General features: G+C 42.9%; 1 protein-coding gene across 4 annotated transcripts in view; it reads left to right on the top strand.

The window, feature by feature from the left end:
• Positions 1-26,196, top strand: part of RABEP1 (rabaptin, RAB GTPase binding effector protein 1) — a 54,813-nt gene extending 28,617 nt beyond the window's left edge. For 2 of the 4 annotated variants that reach the window (XM_083714458.1, XM_083714460.1), the window contains 14 exons: positions 164-299; positions 1,662-1,840; positions 2,266-2,304; positions 3,499-3,621; positions 9,435-9,899; positions 10,122-10,226; positions 14,001-14,117; positions 16,551-16,649; positions 18,439-18,579; positions 20,039-20,228; positions 21,440-21,495; positions 21,806-21,904; positions 22,047-22,163; positions 22,674-26,196. In XM_083714458.1, coding sequence (XP_083570584.1) covers positions 164-299; positions 1,662-1,840; positions 2,266-2,304; positions 3,499-3,621; positions 9,435-9,899; positions 10,122-10,226; positions 14,001-14,117; positions 16,551-16,649; positions 18,439-18,579; positions 20,039-20,228; positions 21,440-21,495; positions 21,806-21,904; positions 22,047-22,163; positions 22,674-22,775 — 1,968 coding nt within the window. In that variant the 3' untranslated portion in view covers positions 22,776-26,196. The remainder of the gene's footprint in view (positions 1-163; positions 300-1,661; positions 1,841-2,265; positions 2,305-3,498; positions 3,622-9,434; positions 9,900-10,121; positions 10,227-14,000; positions 14,118-16,550; positions 16,650-18,438; positions 18,580-20,038; positions 20,229-21,439; positions 21,496-21,805; positions 21,905-22,046; positions 22,164-22,673) is intronic. The other 2 variants (XM_083714459.1, XM_083714461.1) reach the window with 1 other exon arrangement.
• The last annotated feature ends 250 nt before the right edge of the window (positions 26,197-26,446 follow it).

Below are 26,446 nucleotides of genomic sequence, written 5' to 3'. Positions count from 1 at the left end.
TATAGCACTGGAGTAAAGAACTCTCAGTGGAGTTTGTTATTCCTAGAAATGTGCTTGAATTCACTAAGTGTCTATAAACTTCAATCTTTTTAGTACAGCAGCTGAAGCCAGCTGCATGCATTTCACCATAATCTTCCTCTGATTGATTATATACCTTTTTCAGGTTAAGGAACTGAATCATTATTTGGAAGCTGAGAAATCCTGCAGGACCGATCTAGAAATGTATGTGGCTGTTCTGAACACTCAGAAATCAGTTCTGCAGGAAGATGCAGAGAAGCTGCGGAAAGAACTTCACGAAGGTGTGAATTCTCCCCTTTGCTAAAACATAGGAGGTGGCAACAGTAGACCCGTGCTTTAGATGAGGAGCGGGCAGCCAAGTGCTTGGGCTGAACTGCATGCCCACATTGGCTTCCAGAATGTTCCACTTACTTTCCACACAGTGGTATCATACAATAATAATAATAATAATAATAATAATAATATCTTTATTGTCATTGCCCCCTCTCAGGGACAACGAAATTACTTGGCTGCTCCATCCACCCAGATAGGGCACTCCATTTAAAATCAAAACAACTATAAAAACACTAATTAAAACAATATAATATAATACAGCAAGGAAGATTAGATGACTTCAAAGTCCAGGTTTCCCATTCAGGGCCGAGATCGCTCTGGAGAAGAAGCTGTTCTTGAGACGGCTCGTTCTTGTCATCATCGTCCGGTATCTCCGTCCCGACGGCAGGAGCTCGAAGAGACAGTGACCAGGATGCGATGGATCTTTTACTATGTCCAGTGCCTTCCTATGGCACCTTGTGGCATAAATCTGCTCTAAGGTGGAGAGTGGGCAGCCAACAATGCTCTCTGCTGCCTTAACAACTCTGCACAACACCATCCTGTCCTGGGTAGTACAGCTTCCGTACCACACACATAAGCCATAAGTGAGCACGCTCTCAATGGCACAGTGATAGAAGGCAAGCAGCAGTTTCTGCGGAGCGTGGTGCTGGGGATCATTAGAGTTTTAATCACAGGACAGTAAAAAAAGGTGGGGATTTGCAGGCAGAGCTTGTCCCAGACTTCAATTCTGCAGTTATTTTGCACATAGTTAAACTATGGAACTGTCTACCATGGGAGGCAGTGATGGGTACCCACTTGGACTGCTTTAAAACAAATTCATGGCGGATACAGCTATTAATGACTACTAGCCATGATGCCTGGGCTCTGGCTCCACAGTTGGAGGCAGCAGTGCTTCCGAGTACCAGTTGCTGGAAACCACAGGAAGAGGAGTGTGCTCTTGTGTTTGGGTTTCACTTGTGGATTTTCCACAGGCATCTGGTTGGCCACTGTGAAAACAGGATACTGGACTGGATGGACCATTGATGCCAAGAGGCAATGGGGAGGCAGGAGGTGGGCCCCTCCGAGCATGTTAATTGCTTATTTACAGTCAACCAGGGTAGAGCCTAGCGTAGATCATATAAATGGTGACTCTTGCGAGAGTAAGTGCCTGCTTTGTTTCTGTGCAAGAAAATGTGAGCATTTTCTTAGATTTAAGTAAAAAGCTCTAATGTGCGGAATAGCAAACAAATGTAACCAGAGTTACTTGGGTGAGAGAAGTGAATGGTGACCATTAAAACCCCAATTCATTATCCTTGTCTGTTTCTGCATAGTCTGCCATCTACTAGAGCAGGAACGGCAGCAGCACAACCAGCTGAAGCACACCTGGCAAAAGGCCAACGACCAGTTCTTAGAGTCGCAGCGTTTGCTGATGAGGGACATGCAGTGGATGGAAATGGTGCTGACCTCTGAGCAGCTTCGGCAAGTGGAAGAACTGAAGAAGAAAGATCAGGTTGGTGTGTGTGTTGCAATCAAATACTGTTGCCTTTTTCAGAGTATAATAATTGTGGGCGTTTGGTGACAAGGAGGCTGAAGTGCAAGGATCCGGGGAGCAGTTGTTTCTGGGTTTTGATTATTTTTTGACATACGTTATTAAGGCAGAAATTGTTTTAAGGAGGTTAGTGTGCATTGTCATGTGTGTACACATTTACAATTGTTTAATGTGTTGTGTGTATGTATGTGCACCCAAGATAGGTGGGCTTCTTTGTTTTTCTTGTATCTGCTGAGTTTGAGACAGCTTATGTTTGTTTGTTTGTTTCATAAAATTTATACACTGCTTGATTGTCAAAAAACAGAACAACCTCAATGTGTTTTATAAAAAGACCTGCTCTGTGTGTATTTGATTTCTCTGTGAAGGAGATCGCTTATTATTCTTAGGTAACACTGAAGCCGAGTACAGTCCCATCCATAAAAAGGGTAAACATTTTTACATGTTCAATTTCTAAATGACATGTGACGTATATTTGTGAGATGCATGCGACTTGATGCAAATGGCTCTGCAGCTGGGTTCACTTGCTTGAGTTTTGCGCTTGGCGTGCACTTTCAGTTCTTGCCATGTGCATGTGACGAGGGGTCTATGGAGATCCTCATGCTCGGCTCATAAATGACCTAAGATTTGCAAATACCGGAGGACTATTATGAATACTCAAGATGAATGTGAGCAGAAAGCAAACCTGTTCTTCCCTGCTGCATTAAACCCACATGTCCCAAAGCTTCCCTATGGTAGAGACCTTTTGCTTCCAGCAGCAGTTTCCCCTCCAGGCAGCCCTTCAGATCATCTGTCATGCAAACCAGCTGCTCCATTTGTTTATGCTTGGTGACTTGAAAGGCTGCACTTGGGCTGTGGAATGCGAGCAGAATCAAAGGGGGCGGGTGCTGCTTGCAGTTGGCCATGCCTGCGTTGAATTTAACTTGCAACAATTCCAGTAGATGCACTTGCATAGTTGAGCACCCCTGCTTCAAGTTCTTGCCCCATCCCTGTTTGTTAACACACTTGTGGTCTGGACTGAGATCTATGGAGGCCTGCTAGCATGTGTGACTGATACTAATTGACGGCAGCTGACTTCTAAGCTGATGCAATAGCTGTACGTCTAGATCAGGGATGAGGAACCTGTGGCCCTCCAGATGTTACTAAACTGACTCCCATCAGCCCTGGCCAGCATTGCTAGTGGTCAGGGATGATGTAGTACAGCAACATCTGGAGAGCCAAAGGTTCCCCTTCCCTGATCTAGATGACTAGAGGGTTGTTGTTGTTGTTGTTGTTGTTGTTGTTGTTACAAGCTCCCCTGCCCCCAACCTTGCAGGGGGAGTAGACTAGATGACCCTTTGGGTACCTTCCAACTCTGTGATTCTATTATTCGTCCACCATTTTGTGATTGTGTTCAGTTGGACCTTAGAGCTCACAATCATTCAGTCGTTCAATCCAGAACTTGAGTCATTCTGACACCTAACGCTCCATTTCTCTTTCGTTTGCAATATTTTCCTTTGGGACATCCGGTCCCTCTCATTCCTTCCCTGCTTAGCAAGGCGCTCAGGCGTCATCTGCCACGTTGAAATTCATAATGGTATAGGTGACGTTGAAAGCACATCAAAACACTTCATTGTTTTTAGGAAGATGAAGAGCAGCGGAAACTTCATAAAAGGAAGGAAGACAAGCAGAAAGGCCCCGATGATGAATCGAACGTAAGCTCCATCACTCATGATGAATCCCTTCCACAGTTCCTTGGTGAAGAGGTAAAGCTGATTTGTTTGGCATGGGTTTCCCAAAACGTTATTGATTGTATTTAATTTTAGCAAACGCTACTGTTGGCAAAAATCAATGGAGACTCCTTGGTAGCCATCTTGGCTTATTCAGACCAATACTACAATGTGTTGAGAGCAAACTGCGACCCCTGTCATAGATTCCAGGGTTCAAACCCTCCCTATGGCCATGAAGCTCACTGGGCCAGACACTTACTCTCAGCCTAACCTACCTCACAGGGTTATTGTGAGAATAAAATGTGGAGGAGGAGAACTATATACACCACCTTGAGCTCCTTGGTGGAAAGGTGGGGTATAAATGCCAACATAAAATAAATAAAATAACCTGTAAGGAGTGTGACACAGCTCGGAGGACAGGATGCACTTCACTCTTCAAAGGAACAAAGAACCATGTTGCATGAGGGTAACCCTAAACCCAATACCCCCTGTGGCAGGGAAGTCCTTCACCTTGTTGCAGTAACATCTAGGGATATTTTCCATGTGATCCTGTCTTGTCACATGAGTTTTCTCATTCACTGCTACTTACATACATACATAATTTTATTTGTATGCTGCCTTTCACACCATGCTCAAGCTGGCTTGAAGCATGAAAAAAGCCACCTAACCACAACAGAACAAAAAGTAGTCATAAGCAATAAATAAAAGATTAAAAAATACACAACCAAACTGAACAATTTTCACATAAATCACAATAAGTACTAAAACAAAGTTACAAAAAACCAATAGCAACAACTCCTCCCAACAACCCCCCAAACCCGACATCACCCTAGTCCAAGAGTCTGCTCAGCAGCCTCAGCTTTTGTAGCCGGAGTCAGTCAGGGACCGCCCTCCCAGGCCAGGTGAGAAAGGCCTGCAAGGCAGGGAGCAGGTCTTCCAGGACTCAGCCAAAATGGTCTCCTGCCTCCTCAGCAGCGCCAGCCTTTGTAGCTGGAGTCTTGCTTACCATGTGTTGCCAAACTTGAAATTTTAGCATGATGAATGGTATTCTTGGTGTATGATCTGCCTTTTAAATGCATGGCTATAGTCTAGTAAATGTGAAACAAATGGTGCTGGAGTAAGACAAGACCTAAATGAGCAGAATGTAATTTTCCTTGGCTTTGCATAAGATTTTGGCAAGAGATACCGCTTGTGCACGGGTGTTGCTTCCTGGTTTCCCTTTGAGGCATCTGGTTGGCCACTGTGACAACAGGATACTGGCCTAGAAGGGCTTCCATTGGCCTGATGTGGCAGGGCTTATCTTACATTCTTGGGTCTGTCCTTTTAAAAATAGTTTAACAATTGACAGTTGATAACTATATACTCAGCATACTACTCAGCCTACAATGGAATGCAGATGTTTCAGCTCTTTCCCAGTGAATTCCTACACTGTTTTGTTTTTGTTTTTCCTTTTGAAATATTTCTCTCAACCTTTGGGACCTTCCCCCTCTTTTTCGGAATGAAGCATGAGGCATCAGTTATCCAGCAATTTTCTAAAGCCTTAATGTCACAAAAATTAAATCCCCATCTTAAAATTCTGGTAATATGCACATTAGTAGGGACGCGGGTGGCGCTGTGGGTTAAACCACAGAGCCTAGGACTTGCTGATCAGAAGGTCTGTGGTTCGAATCCGCATGACGGGGTGAGCTTCCATTGCTCAGTCCCTGCTCCTGCCCACCTAGCAGTTCGAAAGCACCTCAAAGTGCAAGTAGATAAATAAGTACCGCTCCGACGGGAAGGTAAACGGCGTTTCCGTGCGCTGCTATGGTTCACCAGAAGCTGCTTAGTCATGCTGGCCACATGACCCGGAAGCTGTACGCCGGCTCCCTCAGCCAGTAAAGCGAGATGAGCGCCGCAACCCCAGAGTCGGCCACGACTGGACTTAACTGTCAGGGGTCCAGTCTAACCTTTTAATATGCACATTAAAGATTTGGATTGCACCCAAAACCCGAATTGTAAAGATAGTTAAATATGGTGTGAAGCCTCAAGTTACTACATGTGAAGGCAGAGGAGCTGATTTCCTAAACCAGCCTTTGCCAAACTGGTGCCCTTTAGATGTTTTGGCTGTTCCAGCTTGGGCTGATGGAAATTGTAGTCTGGTGTGGTGAAAGCTGCCCTTGTCCTAAACTGGGAAGTTTAAGGTATGTCCATGCAGGGTGGCATATGTGGTTCTCACCCGCTGTGCTTTGTGGCTGAGTGGGGATTTGAACCCTGGTCTCTGCCAGGTCACTCAGCATAATTCTTGTGGTGGTGAATCTGAAATCCATTCTAGTGATAGGAACTGGCTTTGAATTTGCAAGTTGCACAGTTAGACCCCATTATTTATGTGTTTTAATAAGCAATCTGGTAAACAACTGGCTTTGGCTTGAATGTAACCATTGTTCTAAGTTGATCGCCTGGGCGTACTTGCTGTGCTAGTTTTTGTCTTCCTTATCCCTTTTAAAACTGAGTTGGTTTTAAGTTCAGCCACCCTCAGTAGAGCAAAGTCAGTATTTCTCCATATTAAAATGGAAACTTTTACTGGGGTATATTCAGGACTGACAGTCTTTCCTTTGCTATCTTGCCTATTCTTCTTTCAGTTGCGTTGTGAAGCAGCAGAACATAATTCTTGTGTCTACCGGAAAAATTCTTTGTTTTAATCCTTTAACTTAAGGTGGCTGTAAGCCAGTTTTTCATAGGGCATGTTAATAGGATTTACATGGGTTCTTTAAATGAGGTTCCATAATAATTGGCTCCCACCAGCACTAATTGCCTTCTCTGTGTCTTAGTGAAGTCCTGGTAAGCCACACAAGAGAATTGTGTACTTGAAGTTTGACGCCTAAGCCCTTAAGACATTTTTATGTTGCTTTGGCCAGCACATCGTGCCATATTGCTTCCTGCAAAGGCTATACTGTAGTAAAATAGGAAGCTGGAGTTGTGCAGATGGTTTTAAGCAACACACACGCACGCACACACCTGCATTCATTACAAAAAGGAGACGTACTGCTACAGGCATGCTTAAAAAGGATGTTCCTTTCAGATTAAGTCCTGTGAGCTTGTTTACATGAGAGGGGCTTTGGGCTCAGTGGTAGAGGGCATGCATTGCATGCAGGAGAAAGTCACATATTCATTCCCCAATGGCATCTCCAGGTGGTCCTGGGAAAGATCCCTTCCCGAAACCCTGGAAAACCACTGCCAGCCATGTTGACAACCCTGATTGTACATAGACCAAAAGTCTGACTTTGTACAACGCTGCTTCCTGTTTGGTTAAAAAAAATGCTTGAATTCTACTTTAATCCCCAGGCAACAGTCCTGAATTAGCAACCTTCTTAATGCTGTGAAGGAATTATAGGAAATATTAGTCACATGGAATAACAAAATCATTAAAAGATAGAATTGGAAGGGACCCTGAGGGACATCTAGTCCAACCCCCTGCAATGCAGGAATTTTTTTTGCCCAACCTGGGGCTCAAACCCACGGCCCTGAGATTAAGAGTTTCATGTTCTACTAACTAGTTCTTTCAGGTTTCTGTTGCTATGTGCTTCAGGGAATTTGGGACTCTACCCACCTCTGCTGGAGTCATGAGTCTAGTTGGGGGCGAGAGTGTGGGGTACGGAAGGCATTGATCAAAGAGATTTATTTTTCCTCTCCCATATAATATTGGGATGTTATAGGGTTGCCTGATTCACTATAGATGTAGGTCAAACAACAGAAATGCATACGTGAAGTTTTCTAAGGCAAAGTGTGATAGTGGACACTAACTTGTCAACCTTTAGAAAGTATTAGACAGACCTGTTCTTCTTCATCTGTTTATTTGTGGCAACTGGCCATAACATTTAAACAGAAGGTTAGCATTTGTAAATGTAAAGTACTGCATGAAACCAACAGGAGTTGGCGATTGCTTTTGTGCTCTGCTTGTAGCTTTCCTAGAAGAATCTGGCTAGCAGCTCTCCCAAGTCAAATGCTAAACTTGGTGAAAAAATCTTGCTGGAAAACAAGACCCCAAGGTGGTTATCACCAATGGAAGCGAAGGCCCGGAAAAGACTCAATATGGAGGCCAAATGGCCGAAATATTGGGAAATACTAGAAAAAGATGGAGATAATTGGAGGCTGCAGAGTTTGGAGAAACTAAAAGACAAAGTGCGAGATTGGCTACATTATGCTCAGATCAAAGAGGTTTTTAAGTTGGACAAAAAGATAGGATTCCAGGTGGAAAAATCAAAGTTGGAAACGGAATTGTTAGAACCTAAGACTAAGGTACTCTCGAGAATGTATAATTTGCTGTTAAAATGGAATACACAAGATGAAACGGTCAAATCGGTTATGATAAAATGGGCACAGGACATTAGGTACAATATTATGTTTGCTGACTGGGAAAGGTTATGGACCACCGGTCTGAAATTCACGGCATGTAATGCCTTGAAAGAAAACATTATGAAAATGATATATAGGTGGTACATGACCCCAGTCAAGCTTGCAAAAATATACCATTTGTCTGATAATAAATGTTGGAAATGTAAAGAAACAGAAGGAACATTCTTTCACCTCTGGTGGACCTGCCCTAGAGTCAAGGCTTTCTGGGAAATGATATATAATGAGTTGAAAAAGGTATTTAAGTATACCTTCCCTAAGAAACCAGAGGCCTTTCTTTTAGGCATCGTCGGCCAGAGGGTGTTAAAGAATGACCGAACATTTTTTATGTATGCAACAACAGCAGCAAGGATACTAGTTGCCAAGTACTGGAAAACCCAAGATCTACCCACACTGGAAGAATGGCAGATGCAACTGATAGACTATATGGAGTTAGCAGAAATGACCGGCAGAATCCGAGACCTGGGAGAAGAGGTCGTGGAGGAGGACTGGAAGAAATTCAAGGACTATTTACAAAAATATTGTAAACTGTATGCAAGATTATAAATAATATGGCACCATTAAATTAGTTGAAAGGAATATGAAGATAAGTGAAAATATATGAAAAGTTAAACTTTGGTTAAATAATATGTTAAAATTAAGCTTTTAAGATTTGGGTAAAATTATTTAAAATTAGGGACATAATATCTGAAAGTTATAAAATAAGAATTGAAACAAGGTGATAGATTGCTGGATAAAGTTTGATAAACTTGGAACGCAGGAACGAGAGACGTGAGGAAGTCCAATGAAGTGAAGAAAGTATGGTTATTGTAAAGTTATATGTCATTTTGTTTGTTTTTTATATTGTATTAAGAAAATCTTGAATAAATATCTTATTAAAAAAACAAATGCTAAACTTGGTGAAATTTACAAGGAAAGATCTCTGGCTGAAACTTTTCAGAGCTGCTAAAAAAATATAAGGAAAGCCTTCTGGATCAGGCCAGTGAACTGGTATTCAAAAGCATTACTGCCTCCAGCTGTGGAGAGCAGAGCCACCATGACTAGTAGACATTAATATCCTCCATGAGTTTGTCCTGTCGTCTTTTAAAACCATCCAGATTGGTGGCCATCCCTGCCTCTAATGGGGGCAGATTCCATAGTTTCACTGTGTGCTGCATGAAGTTGGGCTTCCTTTTGTCTGTCCTGAGTCTTCCAAGATTCAACTTCATGTCCATGATTTCTAGTGTTACGAGAGAGGGAAGAAAGCTTTTCTCTATCTGCTCTCTCCATGCTCTGCAAAACTTTATAAACTTCTATCTTACTTGCCTTTCCTCTGAATGAAAAAGTCCCAAACATTGCAAAGAAATTTGAGGAAAGGTGCCAGTCAGAGTAGACAGGATTGGGTCTTGGTATAAGGCAGCTTCTTCTCTTCTCAGTTGTAAGCATTGCCTAAGTGTTTTTTATCTCTCTTTAAATTATAGGTGCACATAAACAGTACTCACGGTTCAGTCCACTCACTCGACACAGATGCCCTGCTGTCTTCGGGAGAATCTCTCAAGTCAGACAACGACATGTTCAAAGAGGGGCTGCGGAGGGCACAGTCAACGGACAGCTTGGGAACATCAGGATCCTTGCAGGCCAAAACTCTAGGCTACAACAACAAAGCCAAATCGGCTGGGAATCTTGATGAGTCTGACTTTGGACCCTTAGTTGGGGCGGACTCTATGTCAGAGAACTTTGACACGGCCTCCCTTGGCTCTCTGCAAATGCCCAGTGGGTTTATGTTAACCAAAGACCAGGAGAAAGCAATCACAGCGATGACACCGGAGCAGGAGGAGACAGCATCCCTGCTCTCCAGCATCACACAGAGTGTTGAGAACGCTTACGTATCTCCTAGCGGTTACAGATTAGTTAGTGAAACCGAGTGGAATCTCCTTCAGAAAGAGGTAAGTTTTGTATCCACCATCTTCCTCCCTCCTGAAGATTGCTGCTGCGGAGGATGGTGCATCCACCAAGTACAAAAAACTGCTCTGCCCTGCCCAGAATCCTTAAACCTCCACCAGCAGTTGCTGCAGCCACCATCACAGTGCAGTCTTCTGTGATACTTTGGCATTGTTTTTGCAGTTTCTGCAGCTTCCATGGCAAATGATGACTTTTATGTTCTCCAGGTGCAAAACGCTGGGAACAAGCTGGGCCGGCGTTGCGATATGTGTTCCAATTATGAGAAACAGTTGCAAGGAATCCAGATCCAGGAGGCAGAAACCAGGGATCAGGTGGGTCCAAGGTTGCTTTCTTCCATGCAAAAGGGTCTTGGTGCTTAGAAGTTGCTATCAGTTCACTGAGTACTTACTGGGCAGCATAGCTCTCGGCTGCATGGACGTTGGCAGAAGTGAAGCTGGCCAGCCTTCAACCTTTGAAATGAGAAAATAAAATGATTCCTGGAGCGTCAGACAGAAGTAAAATTTTCACATAGAACTATTACTATACTTCAGTATAAAGGGGAAGAAATGTTGACACTTGTGGGGGGGGGGGGTTTCTGTGGTTCCCAGAATTGCTTCTTTTCTTGTAAAGTATAATTTGCTTTCAGGGTAGGAAACCACTTTCTTTTGAGGGCCACATCCACATCCCTTTGCAGTAGTAATGTGTTAGGGGCTGCACCCTGGGGTGGTGTTGGGCAGAAGCAAAAGTGGAAGGGGGTCAGACTCTTATTCTCTTTCTGCCATCGTCCTTCCCCCCCCCCTTCCCCTCCAGTGGGCTCCTCAGGGAAGGACAGATCACTTTTGCCAGCGATCTGAACTGATTGCTTGCCAAGTGATCTTCTCTCCTTCTACATGGCTCCATCTGTCCGGCCTTTCTTCCTCTCCTGTCGTCATCTTCCTCCTGGCTCCCCACCTCTGTAAAATTAGGCCATGGGCTGTATGAAATTAGGAAGCCATCCTTTCTCACTGTATGAAATTAGGCTGTATGAAATTAGGGCTGTATGAAATTAGGAAGCCATCCTTTCTCACTCGTCTTCTGCATCTGCTTCAACTTTGTTAAATCTGACGTATCTAACATCTCCCTAGCAGTATTCCTTTGTCAGCTGTGTTAATAGTGAAATCAATAATCCACTTCCTCAGTTACATTATACAAAGATCTGAAATGCTTAACTTCATTGCTTTGTGGCTGAATGTTTCACTCTTGCTCAAGTTCTTGTTAGGCTCTTTCTACTTACCTGTTGTTCATAGTTTTTTCCCCTTTTATTTTGTCTCTTACACACAGCATTTTCTTAGTTTACCCTGGTGTTATATGCGTACTTTCTTATGTGCCTTCACTCTGACATTTTAGTGTACATGTATTGCTTGGGGAAGGACAGGAAGCTCAATGGGTTATGTGTGTGGTGTGTTTTTTACTTTTGAGTTTACTTGCAAGCTTGCTATTCTTTTTGTAAGAATTTTCTTCCTTTGTTGTATCTGGTTCCCACCCCCCTCAAAACAGTAAAAATATATACATTAACAACTCCCTAGCCAAGTCAGCAGAGCACATGGTCAGCATTTCTCTTCTATAATCAATTGACATTTTAAGGGAGAAACCCCACTTGTGTTGATCTATTTCCTTATTCAACCTTCAGGTTAAAAACTTAGAATCCTTCCTCCCTGAAAGATCTGATAAGATTGCCATTATCACTGGACATTCGAAATATCTCACAAACAGCGACCTTTGAGTCTCAGTTCAAGATGTGACTAGTATATCTCTTGGATCATGAGTGTTTCTTGAGTTGTGGTTTCTTATCTGAAAGGCGGGAATCAATAGATGCATCTTTATCTGAGTCTGAACCCGCCCATCCACTAAACCAACCTGCTGAACTCCAGAGGTTCAGTATGGGCCCTAGTCAGCATGGCTGTGGTGGCTGGGGCTGATGGGTGTTGTAGTTGAAAACATCTGGAGGGCACCAAGTCGGGGGACGCTGCACTAAATTAAAACGGGAGGCAGCTGGTTTCTCAAAGGCTCAGTCTAGACCCAGCTGAGTCCCCAACACCTGGGACCTCTGCTCCCTGCATATTGCCCATCTGATAAGGTCTAACCACCTTCTCTTCTGTGGTAGCCGCAAAGCTGTGGAGCTCTTCCTGTTCTGCATCTCAGCTGCTGATTCCCATGCACAAGTCAAGAACAGGCAAATGAGAATGAGCAGCTGAAGTGCATCAGGCTTCTGAATCCTCTGTTGCTACTTCTAGCAGAGAGAGGACGGTAAAGAAGGCCTTTGGCTGCATCTGGGCTCAGGCAGGTGTGATCTGGTGGGTGGAGCGAATGTTGTGGCCTTTGGGCCTTGTGCAGTTCAAAGACTGCCCCTGCTAAAAATGTGTTGCAGAACAAGAACTTCTGTACTGTATTACTTTATTATTGAAATGTCTTACATAGAGTTGTCTTGCCCCTTCCCTTCTGTGCATTAGCGCCATCAGTTTTACTATTTTGGCAGTTGCAACACACACCAGGGTGGTGGAGGAAAGGGAATCTTCCTTCCTATTGCAAGTGTTACCAGTGTCAAAGCAGTTGTAATAAAAATCTCTTTGCTGTTTGTGCAAAACATAAAGTTTGGATGGTTTAGGGCTAGGCAATTCACAAATGAAGCATGACTCAACCTGTACTTTCAGTCAGTATTCTTCTGAGATTCACATTTCTAGAAGTGGGGAGCCTGCAACCAACCCTCTGGTATTATTGGGCTTTAGAAGCAGCACTTCTAAAGGTCTGTTGGGAACTGGAGTCCATTTGGAATTCTATAATAGCTGTAGGTTCACAATCTCTGATGTAGAGACCTTGTTTGCAAGATTAGGGTTGGCTGAGGTTGAATTTTAGAGTTTGTTGACTCGGGGATGGTTTCCTGGATTGACAATCGTAGAGTTGTAAGGAACCCATAGGATCAACTAGTTCAACCCCCTTCAATGCAGGGATCCCTTCTCCACGTGATCAAGGAGGTCTACAGTACACCCAGTCACAATGCAGCACTCACTTTCTTGTATAATTAATTCGCAGGTCACTTGTGGCTGCAGGGAACTCTGCACTCCACCTCCCTCTGCACATCAGTGATAACAACTCCGCTATTGTTTGCATGAGAGGTGAGTCAAGAGCCCCTGAGTTTGTGCAGGGGCTCCTTTCCTCTCTTTCAACTCACTTCAGCCTCTGATTCACCCCTTGAGTTAAAATTGGAGGTTGAAAAGAGTTTGGGGGTTGTTAACCCAGGGCAGCCTTTTTGCTAACCTGGTGCCCTCCAGATGTTTTGGACTGCAACTGCCATCAGCCCAACCCATCTGGAGGGCACCAGGTTGGAGAAGGCTGCCCTTGGTTCATTGATCATGTAGACAAGCCCCTCTGACAGACAGATTACGGTAACTGCTACCAGATTTTTCAGAGTCTCTCGTGTCCAAAAGTTCAAGCTCTTCTTCACATTTAAAATATGTTACACTTCAGCTTTTTTGTGCATAGCTACACCTACATCTAGAAAACTTGGCATACTTGATTTTTGCAGTCTTTACAGAAAGCTTTTGATTTTTTTTGCAGAGAAGAAAAGGCAAGTTGTACAACAATTTGATTACAGTTAGGAAAAGAATTTTGATTACAGTTAGGAAAAGAATTCTTTGCAATGAATCAGTTGCTGCAGTGTTGGAAAAGGTTGCATCCTATACAAGGAGGCCTTTGGTCACAGCCACTCTATCATCAAGAGTGCAAACATTAATTCATGCTGTGTTTTTTTAATCTACGGCAGTCTAGACCCCTCCAGATGTTTCGAACTACAACTCTCATCGGCCAAGGCAGTTGTAAGTTCAGAGCATCTAGAGAACATGAGGTCAGTGAACTGGGATAGTTCAGTTGGTAGAGCATGAGACTCTTACTCGGAGGGTTGTGGGTTTGAGCCCCACGTTGGGCAAAAGATTCCTGCATTGCAGGGGTTGGACTAGATGGCCCTCTTACAACTCTACAATTCTATGATACTGTTGTTGGACAGTTGTCCTCACCCCACCCTCTTTTAGAAGAAAGGTAATTTATGGTGTGCTCTTGTCCTAACCACATAGGTGAAGAAGCTTCAGGTGATGTTGAGGCAGGCCAATGACCAACTCGAAAAAACCATGCGAGAGAAACAGGAGCTGGAGGAGTACATGAAACAAAGCACTGAAGATTCAGGAAATCAGGTACAGAAAACCTGGAGAGAAGCAAAATCCTAAAGGAAGAGCAGCAGTCTGCAGAAGGGTATCCTAGGCCTGAACCTTTTTCATTGTAAAACCCCAGAGTTCCCTGGAAGAACAGTTCAAGCTTTTAGCAGAACTGTTTTGAGTGTGTGTGGGGGGGGGAGAGACGTCTCTCTGACGATTGGCAACTACTACTGTTTTTAAAAAACAATTACTGGTATTGAAGAGCTTTCATTTATTTTCAGTTGCTATTAATTGCCATGTAAGCTCAGAGCAGCGTACATACAATTAATTAAGACAAAACAGTCCTTGCTGATAGGTTTGCTGTCTAAAAAGACACAGCACAAAAGCAAAAAAGGTATGAGGAGGGAAGAGGAAAGAAGTGGCCTCTTCTCATCTAACCCTGTACTCTCAAAGGTCAAGCATTTAGAGCCATCTTAATACCTACCCAGTGTGAGATTTGGGAGAATAAATCAACCAAGAAAAGCTGATGCTTCTATTCCAGCCCTAGATTAACCCCATAAGTGTGATTTCCCTATGTAAACAGCTTCCCTTAATGGCAGTGATATAAAACAACCAACCAACCATGGAATTTTAGTTTGATATATATATTTTTAAAATATAGACAAAAGAAAAGGAAGAATGCATGATAAAACAATATCATAGTTAAGGGGAAAAGGAAACTCCCTAATTACAGAGTATCACAGGCAGGCTTCTGGGGACCATTAGAGTAAAACAAGCCAAGGATTTCCAGACTTCTCTATGTTGTTGTGTTCTGGCAAAAACGATAAAATCACCATCACCATGTATATAACTCTGGATAACATTGCATGCTTCTGATGAAATAGACTGTAGTCCATGAAACCTTATGCCATAATAAATTGGCAGGGGTGGTATTCTGCTAAGTTTTACACAGAATAAACCCATTGAGATTAATGAACATGACTTAAGTTAGGTCCATTAATTTCAAAGGGGTTTACGTAGTTGAATACCACCTTTAATCTTCAAGAGGCCACAAGACTCCTTTGCTGCTTTTATAGCCTAAGGAGAAGTTTATTTTATTTTTTTATAAAGATATTTATTAGGGTTTTTTATAAAAAATACAAAAATAATAAACAACATTCCTTTTGTCTTAACAAATTTTCAAACCTTTTTGGACTTCCTCACGTTTCCCGTTCACACTTACATTATCAATACATTTTTCCAAGCAAATTATCATGTAATTTATAATCACTCTTTTAAATGATAAATAACAATTCTTCAGCAATTTTTGTTTTCTAAAATCTCACTTATCTTCCAATTCAAATCCATATTAGTGATGGCCAGTTTTTTATAATCAAGCACCCTTCTTAACATTCCACCAAATTACAATATTTTTGTAAATAAATCTTAAATTTCCTCCAGTCTTCTTCAATCTTTTCTTCTCCCAAGTCTCGGATTCTGCCGGTCATTTCCGCCAGTTGCATATAGTCTATCAGCTGCATCTGCCATTCTTCTAGTGTGGGTAAATCTTGAGTTTTCCAATTCTTAGCGATAAGTATCCTTGCTGCCGTTGTAGCATACATGAAGAATGTTCGGTCCTTCTTTAACACCTTCTGGCCGACTATACCCAGGAGGAAGGCCTCTCAGCCTAAGGAGAAGTTTAGATGTGTGCAGGTTATGTAGCCAGATCATAGCCGGAAAAATATATGTGCGCAGCCTGAGGGAAGTACCCAACCACCTTGGCCTGCCCATAAAAAGCAAGTCTAGAGTGAGAGGCTAGGGTGTTTGCTGTCTCATTGTGAGACTTTTGCAGGTGAGCTGAGAGTTGGTTTTGCCTCTGGGTGAGAATCCAGAGGCTGAGAGGGAGAATGTGTCAGAAGGAAAATGAATAGATATTGATTTACATATATGAGTAACTTTGTATTAACTTGTATTACATGTACCAGTAACTTTGTATCACATTTTTATACGTCACTCTGCATTTTTGTAATATTTTGTTTTAAGTTGTCTGTTGTTGTTTCAGTTATCTGTACGCTGATCAGAAAGATTTTAAAAAATATTTTAAGCAGTATATAAATTAAGGAATCAAATGCATCTATGCTTGAATGATATGTGATCAGAAGCTTGAAGAGCTTCCACATAGAAAATGGAAGACAAATGGAATGTATGTAATCATGGCCTCCCAAATTTTATCAACTGCTGTTGAGAAAGCTGCTTAGGTGACTTCAGTTGCATGCTATATAAGAAACCATGTACCAGAAACTCCTGCACTAATAGACATCCCCACCAATCTGTCCGTGGCCCTTTCAACAATACTGAATTTAGTTTGAACATACTGACTGAAACATTGCAAGGGGCAACACACCATCTACTGAAAACTTTGTATAGTGCTTCCCTTTTGTGTTATATTTGTGTTGGTTGATATGGTCTTCTTTCCCCCCTCCCCTTTAACAGATCTCCTCGCTTGTTGTTAGAGTTCAGGAGTCCGAGGCCCTGCTTAGCGAACTGCAACAGGCATTTTCTCAAGCCAGGAGAGATGTCCAGGACCAAATGGTAAAAGAAATGCAGACTTTTTAAAAATAATCTTGGGGTTTTGAATAAATAAATAATGTCACTGTATGGCTTTTTACTCCAAATGACAGCCTTGCAATTATCCACTTGCCTGCCCTTCCAAGGCAAAGAATGGTTGATGCCAGGCAGTTAACAAGCTTGAGTGCTGTCCATCCTCACCTACATATATGTACATATATGTATATAGAGAGAGAGAGAAATAAGGAGATTGTACCTGGCTGACTCCTGACAGCAAAGCTAGGTGTGCATCTGTTTCCTTGCTCTTTCTGCTTATCCAGCTGTTGGAGGAGCCCAAATATGCACATGGTGGTGGGGAACCCATCAAGATGGCCACTTTCTAAGGAATATTAAGAAAGGCAGAGGAAGGGGGCACTGAGGACACTGCAGCAATAAGAGGAGTAGGGATATCTCAGTTGACCATGTCCTGAGAGATGCAGAGGAATCCAGCAGAGCTTCTAGCATGGTGTGGTGGTTAGAGTGCTGGGAGACAAGGGTTCAGTCCCCACATGAGTCACAGCCTCAGACTAACCTACCCTACAGGGTTGTTTTGGGGATTAAATGCAATGGGGTGGGGAGAGAACCATGTGCACTACCTTGAGCTACTTGGAGAAAAAAGGTGAGATACAAATGCAATAAATAAGTAATAACATAATGATGGATTCTGCCTGCAGTGCAAAGGCCAGAAAGGGTGTCTTGTTAGAAGGTGGTAAATGCTCAACCCAGAGACTCTTGGGGACGGTTGATGGCAGAGGTTTTATGTCTTCCATCTTGTCCTGGGGTAGCTTATTCTTATCCAGCAATGGCCTGTATTGCTTCCATGGCTTTTGAACCTACTCTATCTGCACACTAGAACAGTGGGTTAGGAATTACACAGGTGGGATTCAGGTATCTATGAGCCCAAAGTGTCTTCCTAGTGTCGTTTGTTGCTGGCTCTGTCCCATAAACTTCACAGTGATAGGAATGGACACTAGGCTAGAAATGTTTGCCCATGTCTTGACCAGTAGGTCAGTCTTCCATTCAGGAGACAGGCACAAAATATGCCTATCATAAACTGGTTCTTGCCTTTAACTTCCTTCTTTTTCATATGTAAGTGCAGATACTGATTTTAGATTTTGTAATACCTTTTCTTGACTGGCAGTGTATAATGTTACCCACCATGAAATTGTTTTACTGATGAAGGCTGAATGCAAAGTTTGTAAACAGCAAATGCATACTTATTTGCACACTCAGTTCTGAGCAATAGAACAGTTCTTGTCATCCTAGTACTGGGTGTTTTGAATTTTTCTTTTCACTTCATGTAACAAGATTCCTTTTTGTCTGTTTACCTTCGGAATCATGTCGGTATGAATTATTGTTCAATTGTGTCTGCTGCAATCGATTTTACTTTCAGTGTTAAACTTTTCTAAGGCTATTAAAGCTCTTTGAGGTAATTGAGAACTCTGACCTTGCAATGGAGCAAGGGCAACCTTGCGGACAAAAAAAGACACATCTATCCTTTACTGCTTCTGACAATATGCTGCTTGTTGGAATGAGAAACCATGATGCAATTGATATTTGGTTGGTTAGCTATAAGGTGTTTTTCTGCAGCAGTTTAATTCCCACTGATTCCTAAATAATCTAAAATCACTTCCTATTTCCAGTCTGGGGTAGGTGTTGACACAAAGAGAAGTAGTGTTTTACCTTCCGTGAGCGTATAAAATGTTGGAGATGCAACTTCATTGATTTTGAAACCGTGACTTTGAAATATTTGTGTGTGTTTTTTCCACTGGAGGCTGTCCTGACGCAGTCGAGGGAACATGTCTCGGAGGAGTTGTTGAGACTCCAGAAAGACAATGAAAGCCTTCAAGGAAAACATTGCCTGCATGTCTCTTTGCAGCAGGCTGAAGACTTTATCCTGCCAGAATCTGGAGAGGTAGGAGAATACGTTTGTGGTGATTGACTGGAAGTTATTCTCAACATGAAAAGCTCAGGGAGATAGTTGAGTAAAGATGTACAAGTTAGTTTCAGGTGCCTCTGTGTCCACACAAACACAAGGATTCTCACTTCTGCCCCAGTGAGAGGTTAGGTTAGTACCTGTTGATCTTAACTTCTGGGCACATACACAAGTGAGTTTGCTGTGCACACAAGTGTGACAATGAAATAAATGCCTGTTCCTTTAAAAGTCCAGTGTACCTGGGACAATGGCCTAACCTTCCCCATTGCATAGCAACCTGCCTGTCACATTTCCAAAATCCTCAATGCATTCAGGCTGGAATTCCTCCCTTGATGGTTCTGTCTACCAGGAAAATCCCATAGTTTTAGGTGCATTTTGCGATAGGGGGTTTCATTAGCACGAGCAGTTTCTGAGCTCTGGGCGCAGTACTGTGCCTAAGATTTCAGATTAAAACTGCAGAGTGAAAGGAAAGGAGGACCTTTTTCTGCCCCCCCACTTCCAGCTACTCTCTTAAGACTGGATAAAAGACCCTCTTAAGAATATTAGGGGAGTGGGCAAGGGAAGGACTAGACCATGTGGAAAATGAACATAATATTTTAGCTGCAGTTCATTCATTTTCAGCTTTGTATTCTTGTTATAAAAAGTGTGCCTAGACATTCCATTGCTGTGCCCATAACCTGTGTTTAAGGTGCCATTTAGCTCCTAGCTTTCATATCTCAGTTTCTAACACTGACCAGGAGTGGGTTGGACATCTCTGTCTCTCGATTCTCACCTTTTCACTTCCTTCTTCCTGGGTTGCTGAAAGGTGCCAATGATCCATCTCTTTCTCTCTGTCAGATACAACATGTCCCAAGTTTCATCCCCTAGAGGTGAGCCCAAGTCTAATTGGCCATACCTGATTAATTGGCCATACCACCTTCCCCCATCAGTTCCCTCCCCTGACTCTACAGGGTGAAAAGAAATAAGATGATTTCCTAGAAAATGTGACATCTCTTTACTGAATATCATGCTTGATCCTTGCTCCCTCCTCACTAGTATGTATTTTCCAGTTGTACTCTAGGAATCTCACACAGGTGCCTCTTTGCTGAGACATCATTCTCTGCTTGAGGACTCTGCTCTGGTGTCTTTAGGCCATGGGACCTTGCTGTCAGATGCTCCTCAGTGTGGATCTCTACTTCCACAACATTTCTTCCTCACCCTGCCACCATCCCCCAGCTGACTTTCAGAAAGAGATTATCTTGCATTTGGACACACAGCTTTTTGGGGAGGGGAATCTAATGTTGGTTTCTCTCTTTAGTGTTTACTTCCCTCTTCTGCTAATTTTAAAACCGGTTTCTACAGGGGGCAGGGTGGTAAATATTTTGTTACGCTAGGGCTGTGTCTGGGCATGGGAAAGAGAGGGTGCTTTGTTCTAGAACTGTGTCAACCTTCCTTTCAGGAACTCCGCGACCTGGTCCTCAAATATCGGGAAGACATCATTAGTGTGCGGACAGCAGCAGACCACCTGGAGGAAAAGCTGAAGGCGGAGATTTTGTTCCTGAAAGAGCAGATTCAAGCTGAGCAATGTTTGAAAGAGAACATAGAGGAGACTCTGCAGCTGGAAATAGAGAATTGCAAAGAGGAAATAGGTTAGAGAAGGGCAAGTTCTGGGCCTGGAGGGAGAGGGCAGCACTGAGCACCAGAGCAGAAAGGTACCCTGAGCTGGAAGGAAACTGCTCCTCTAGTTGCACAGAAGGATCAGTGCCATTCATTGCATCTAAACCACACTTCTTAGGTGTTCAAAGTGCTCTGCAATATCTTGAAAGGTAGTTTTCCACTTCTCATCTCCCATATTGAGAGGAGCATCCCAAGAAACTTTTTCAGGGTCATGCCCAATGTGCTTTAATGAAACCACTTGAAATAAGTCCAATGTTTGAAATGGGATCTTGCAACCAAATAACTGGCTAGTTGAAATTGATATGGGAAATTCAGTACTTGTTTCCTCATCCTGCCTCTAGCCGCTACTTCTTGACCCTCCTTGCCTCCTTAGGGTTGCCAGTTCAATCGTCTAGTGGCAGCAGGCGTAGCATGCAGCCTGTCCACAGCACTTTGCCTCATTATCCCCTTCTTATTTCCTCTGCCTCAATCAGACACTTCCCCTTTCCCTAGGCTCTTCCACACTCAAGTGCCCTCCTCCTCTGGCCATCTTGCTTATGGAATTCCCTGCTCCCCTTTCTATAACCTTTTCCCAGTCCTCAGCCTGCCATACAAAGGTATTCCTGGCTGTAGGGTCTGTGTGAGACTTTAATCATAGCCAAACACAACAGTGGTTGTGATTTTTTTAAAAAAATGATTTTATCTTTTTGTAAACAGCTTTGAGGAGTTGGTTTTGGGGTTCTTGGTTTTTTTTTGCAATCAAGCAGGGTGTAAATATTAGGAAATAAAAATAAGTACATAAACAAGCTTTTCCTTCCCCCATAGAAACTTCTTATCTCTACTGATTTTAGATAGATGGCACAAGCTTTGTGTCCCAGGACAAGGTGCTTCATATTTATGCCTGAGAGCTAGTAGGTTCCTGAGAACAGAGCACAGGTATGAGGGAGCCACCTGCCACTGCTCAGCCTCCTTCCCTTTGCAAAGGGCGGGCAGGGCCCTAATATTCCGTGCCAAGATAAATTGAGAGGAAAAAATCAGCAGCTAGAGGCTCAGACAGGAACATACACATTGAAATATGTTGAACAGTCTTTTATGGAATTCCATCGGTGAGAAAGAGGTGTTGGTGACTTTAGTCCCTACCTGGCCAGCATGAGCTGAACACAAGGTTGGTTAATGAGCTGAAAGTCTCTCTCTTCTCTTACAGCTGCTGCTTCCAGTCTGAAAACAGAACTGGAGAGAATAAAAGCAGGGAAGGAGCAGGTAAGGGTTCCACCTGGATGCTTTAGGGGATGTTTGACATGCTCTGGTGAAAAACAGCCTCTCTCTGTCCACCTTCTAGCAGCAGCCCCTGTAGAGCAGGTGGGTGTCACTTGCCCAGGAGTTGCAGTTGGCCTAAGTTTTCTGGGGCTGTTCAATAAAGGAGAGTGTTTGTTGACTGTAGGCTTTTCCATTCTCGTTTTATTAAAGGCCAGGGAATTGTAAGATTTAGTTAACTTGCAGTCAATTCATGCAGGTGAATGCCAGACAAGGGCAGTGTTGAACCTTATGCAACTTATTCTTGATTTCACAGTTGGAATCCGCCTTGAAGGAGAAAAACCAACAGCTGGAAAGCTTGCAGGAAAGGAGAAACAGCCTTGAGGAGCAACTGAAGAAGGAGTTGGCTGCAAAGGTAACTATTAATGAAAATAGGGTGTGTTCATGTAAAAAAAAAAAAGGGGGCCCATTATTTGCCACTCCAATGCCCCCTGACCATCAGGGCCATCTTACAGTGCAATGATAAGCCCTTTCATGCAAATAAAAACTTGTTTCAGGCAAACCTGGAGCAGCTGATGTTTGAGGAGAAGAACAAAGCTCAGCGGCTGCAGACGGAACTGGATGTTAGTGAGCAAGTGCAGAGAGATTTTGTGAAGCTTTCGCAGACCCTTCAGGTAGGGTTATTGGCACAATTGGTGAGGCACTGAATAAACCAAGGGGAGATTCAGAAGAGATTTTCCAGACTCCGGAAAGCCCTACCCAAGCTGGACTGGGTGGGCTCTAATGCCTAGTAATAGTAGTAAATCGACAGCTAGTTGCCTTGATAATTATTATAGTCACTTAGTGCATCTGACAGAGTCTATAATAATAACAACAATAATAGCAATTGTGGAATAATTTACACTGATTTATGTTAGTTAAACCATACTCTAAAGAAAGTCCATTTTTATCATCTCGCTACAGTAACACCCCAGTACCCAAATAGCCTTTTTAATTTCTTCCCCTCTGATTAAAATGTGCTTTCATTCATTAAAAATGTTTCCCACCTATTGATCAGCTTTAGCAGCACAACAACAGAAAACAATCCATAAGGGCTGATGGGTTTTTCATAGCAGTTTACAGTATTTTTATGATCTAAGTTCTGGGATCCCGGATATAATGAACCAAATTATTTCCCTCCCTAGGTCCAATTGGAACGGATCCGGCAGGCAGATTCCCTGGAGAGAATCCGTGTGATCCTCAACGACACAAAACTGACAGACATTAATCAACTGCCTGAAACATGACACCCTCCATAGCAGGGCTCTAAGGCTGCAAATTTTTTGTTTTGTTTTGTTTTGTGTTTGTTTCTGGTTTTTTTTTTTAAAGAAAAACCCTCATCTTTATAGCAAAACATTTAATAATTATTATTTAACTCTTAACTGAAAGCAGCAGAAGATGACACAGGGGAACAATGATCCAGGCTGTGTTTCTGGAAGGGAGAGATGGCTTTGTGTTGGGGGCAGAAAAGCGTCAGATGGAGAGATGAGCAAGATGCTGGGGGGGGGGCTTTAGTGGGGGACCGGACTTGTCAAAATAACCACCCTATCCTCCCTCTCTCACCTCCACCCCTACTCTGGAATTTGGCTCTCTTCTTTCTCTCACCTCTTCCCATTAAAAACAAAATATTGTGGTGAAGGTAGTTCTGCAAATCAAATCTCCCCTTCTCCCCAAACCATATTTTGGAGTGAAGCTGTTGAACTCCACCCCAATGAAGACTGAAGGGCTACCAGGGGTATTGAGTGAGAGAGCAGGCTAGGCAGATGCTGGTCTAGCATGCTGTATGAATATTTTATATTAAAATATGAATTTATCTGCAGGACACTGGATTTGGGGTTTTTGAGCTCGGTGCACACATTGTATCTCGTATGTTGTGCAGGAGGAGACCAATTGCTGTTGAAAAGTGTGATGGGACAGGATGTTCGGGGGATGGGGGGGCAGTGTAGATGAGAAGGCTCTGAAGTTGTCGAAAGAGAGGACTTGGCCTTCGGGGGAAAGCGACCACTAGAAATAAAAAGCTTCGCCCTGCAGATTGTTGGGGCAAGAGAATGGGTGGCAAATGCACCCTGGAACAGCTGCAGGAGCAGTTTGAAAACAACACTTTTTGTGTTGCCTTTATTTCAGAGGTGGCAGGCAAAGATATCCTGCCCTAGTCGAGCTGAAATTTAGGATCTTTTCATTTATGGGAGGGAGCTATAGCCCACCATTCCTCCCCTCGAAGTGTGTGTGTATGTGGTTTTTTTTTTTGGGGGGGGGGTATTTAATCTGAATAGAAAGGACAGAGGATGGAATTAGGTTTTTTATGACTCTTTAATAAAGATTTCAAGGCACCGCCAACAAAAAGTGGAGCAGGTGCTTTTCAGACTCACAGATTTAGAAGCTGTAAAATATGCCACTCTTTTAAAACAGATTCTGAAACGGCGGTTAAGCTTCAATGGAATCATTCTTGGATATGCCACTTGAGATGCAGACTCCCCTTGCTGTAGACTTTGGGTTGGAAGCTGATCATGGTCTGGCCCCGTTGTAAATCAGTGGGACCTCCATGCAACTCATTTGCCCTCTGCATCTAAGCATTTGAGCATGAAGGCAGGGGTGGAATGTACTGCAGAGTTTGGAAGAAACAGGCTTTGAGGCAGAGCCACCATGAAAGAAACCTTATTTGCAGGTTCAAACGTATCAAAAGTATTTTTGATTTCTCTCAACCATGATTCCCTGCATTTCCAGTAAGAGCGTATTACTTCCTAGAAAGTGCATCTTAGAAGGGTTGTGTGAAATGGGCAAGGCGTGCTGTATCCATGAGCTGCAGCTCCCTTGCATTCCTAGCTTTTTCCTGTAGCAGAACAGATCACCTTCAACAGGGAGGTGCTTTGGGTGCAAAGAGCAGCCCATCTCCCCTTTCCCTTTCTGTTCCTGCTACTGAAAGACCAGCCATTGCTCCATGAAGCTGTATTGCTGGAATGAGCCTAGCATGGTCCTTAATATAATCATGTTCACCATTACCTGATTATTTCCCAAACAACTAGTGATCTGAAATTCCGCTTCATATTTTATCAGTGTAAGAGGAGGAATTACCAGAGTTCCTTGCCCCCACCCCGCTCCTGCCAAGGGTCCCATTCCTAACTTAACCACTTGGGGCCAGAAGTAATCAGTCACTTTGGCTGTTCTGCAGGTTTCTGTTGTGCTGGAAGCGATCTCCTATGGGGAGTCTCTTGCTCAGTGTGGTTCCACCCACATAACTGCTACAGAATCAGAAAACACTTGGTGGAATCCAGTCTGTTTGTGTGTATGCGTGTGTGTTTATGGGAGGGTGGAATACTGTAGCAGTAAAGAAATGGCAAGGTTGGGACGCCTACCGCTGTGAGGAACATTTGCAACCAGTAGGATTGGGAGAGAAGAACCTAGTCGGCATTGACAAGTTTCTTTGGATTGTTAATTCTGTCCTAGAGGCTGTAGGGGAGGTTTTCCTATTTCTTCAAGCATGCCTGAGGCTAACTCTCCCTGTTTTGCTCCTGCCATTTCAACATTGCTAAATCTTTTTCAATATGAGTCAGGATGGATTTAGTGACTCTCCTGTCCACCTTCTCTGGTGAGCCATCTTTGGAAAAGCACCAACTAGTCAGTTTTATTTAACTATTTGTCTTAAAGTGGTTAGAAACTGGTTAAATAGGAAGAGAACGATATAGCATGTAGAGTAGCACAATAAGACCATTACTGAACTCGTTACAGCTTATGCATTGAAAGCAGTACTTTGCGAGGTCAGGTGCTTGATTAACTGAGTTTTTCCATCCAGATGCCTAGTATGGCTTCAGAGACAACAGGGGAAGGATGTTTTCAGCTCCTGAGGACAGGGGAATAGATCAGCAGTACTAGATTTTAAAACTTTCATAGTTATAACTAAATTAACAGATGATTGACAGTGTAATGCAGAAATTCTCAAACCTAGAACCCAAGATATACACAGGATGAATTAAAGAAGCCGTCCAAATAATTTAGAAAAGGGAAAATAATTTTGTTCAATGCCGGGAAATCCTCAGTGAAAGTAAATGATTTAATTGTGGACATATTTTTTTCTATAATTAAGCTCCCCCCCCCTTCTTTTTTTAAAAGGGAAAGTTGTGCCCATCTGACCTTAGGTCCTGGCTCTCTCGCTGTAAAGGATTGCTTAATTTGTACCATTGGCTTTCAGGGTTACGCACTGAGCCTTAGCTACTACAAACAGGGAATATAATACAGTAACTCTTGAGAAAGGGGCTGTGTGCAGAATTTAAGAGAAAAAGCCTGCAAGTTTTAGCTCTGTTCTGTATACTTGTACAGTCTTAATATGTGCAAAATAAGTTCTTGCAGCATGTCTAACCTGTTAACATCTTCTTTACTTGACTCCTGTGCCATTGCTATACAACCTCTTAAAGCATGGTTTGGATAAGAATAAGGGTAGGAGGCAGGCAAGTCATCTATAAATATAGTCCCTTAAGAAAAAAATTAGTTAAGCCTTTAAATTCCAAATGAGTGTCTGGAATACTACATTCCAATGAACCAAGCCTCTGGTGTCCTGTGAAAGTGTGGATGTAAAATTCTCCTGTCTACCAAATTCAGAAATGTAACCATTTGTTAACTGTATTTGAAGGTGTATCCTTAAGAAGTGTTCCAAATTAAAGGAGGTAAAAAGTATTTTGTGATCCTTCTCATACTTCCTTTCTGCCCAGGTGAATGTTAGGTCATGAGGCTAGAAAGAGATCCGTGACGCTTTCCTCAAAATGGTCATAGTAGGGGACCAGTCTAATGTTCTGTTCATCACTGAGCCCAAGGATTTGTTTCCATTATTATCCTGTGTTAAATCATCCTTATGACATCATGGCAAGTTCTGACTTGCTTTTATGCGCAGATGTGAACTGCAGGTTGCAGGGAGGGCAAATTACTG

The sequence above is a fragment of the Podarcis gaigeae genome, assembly GCF_964106915.1.
Source record: "Podarcis gaigeae genome assembly, chromosome: 15".
Classification (NCBI taxonomy): domain Eukaryota; kingdom Metazoa; phylum Chordata; class Lepidosauria; order Squamata; family Lacertidae; genus Podarcis; species Podarcis gaigeae.
This window is presented reverse-complemented; position numbering and strand designations above follow the sequence as displayed.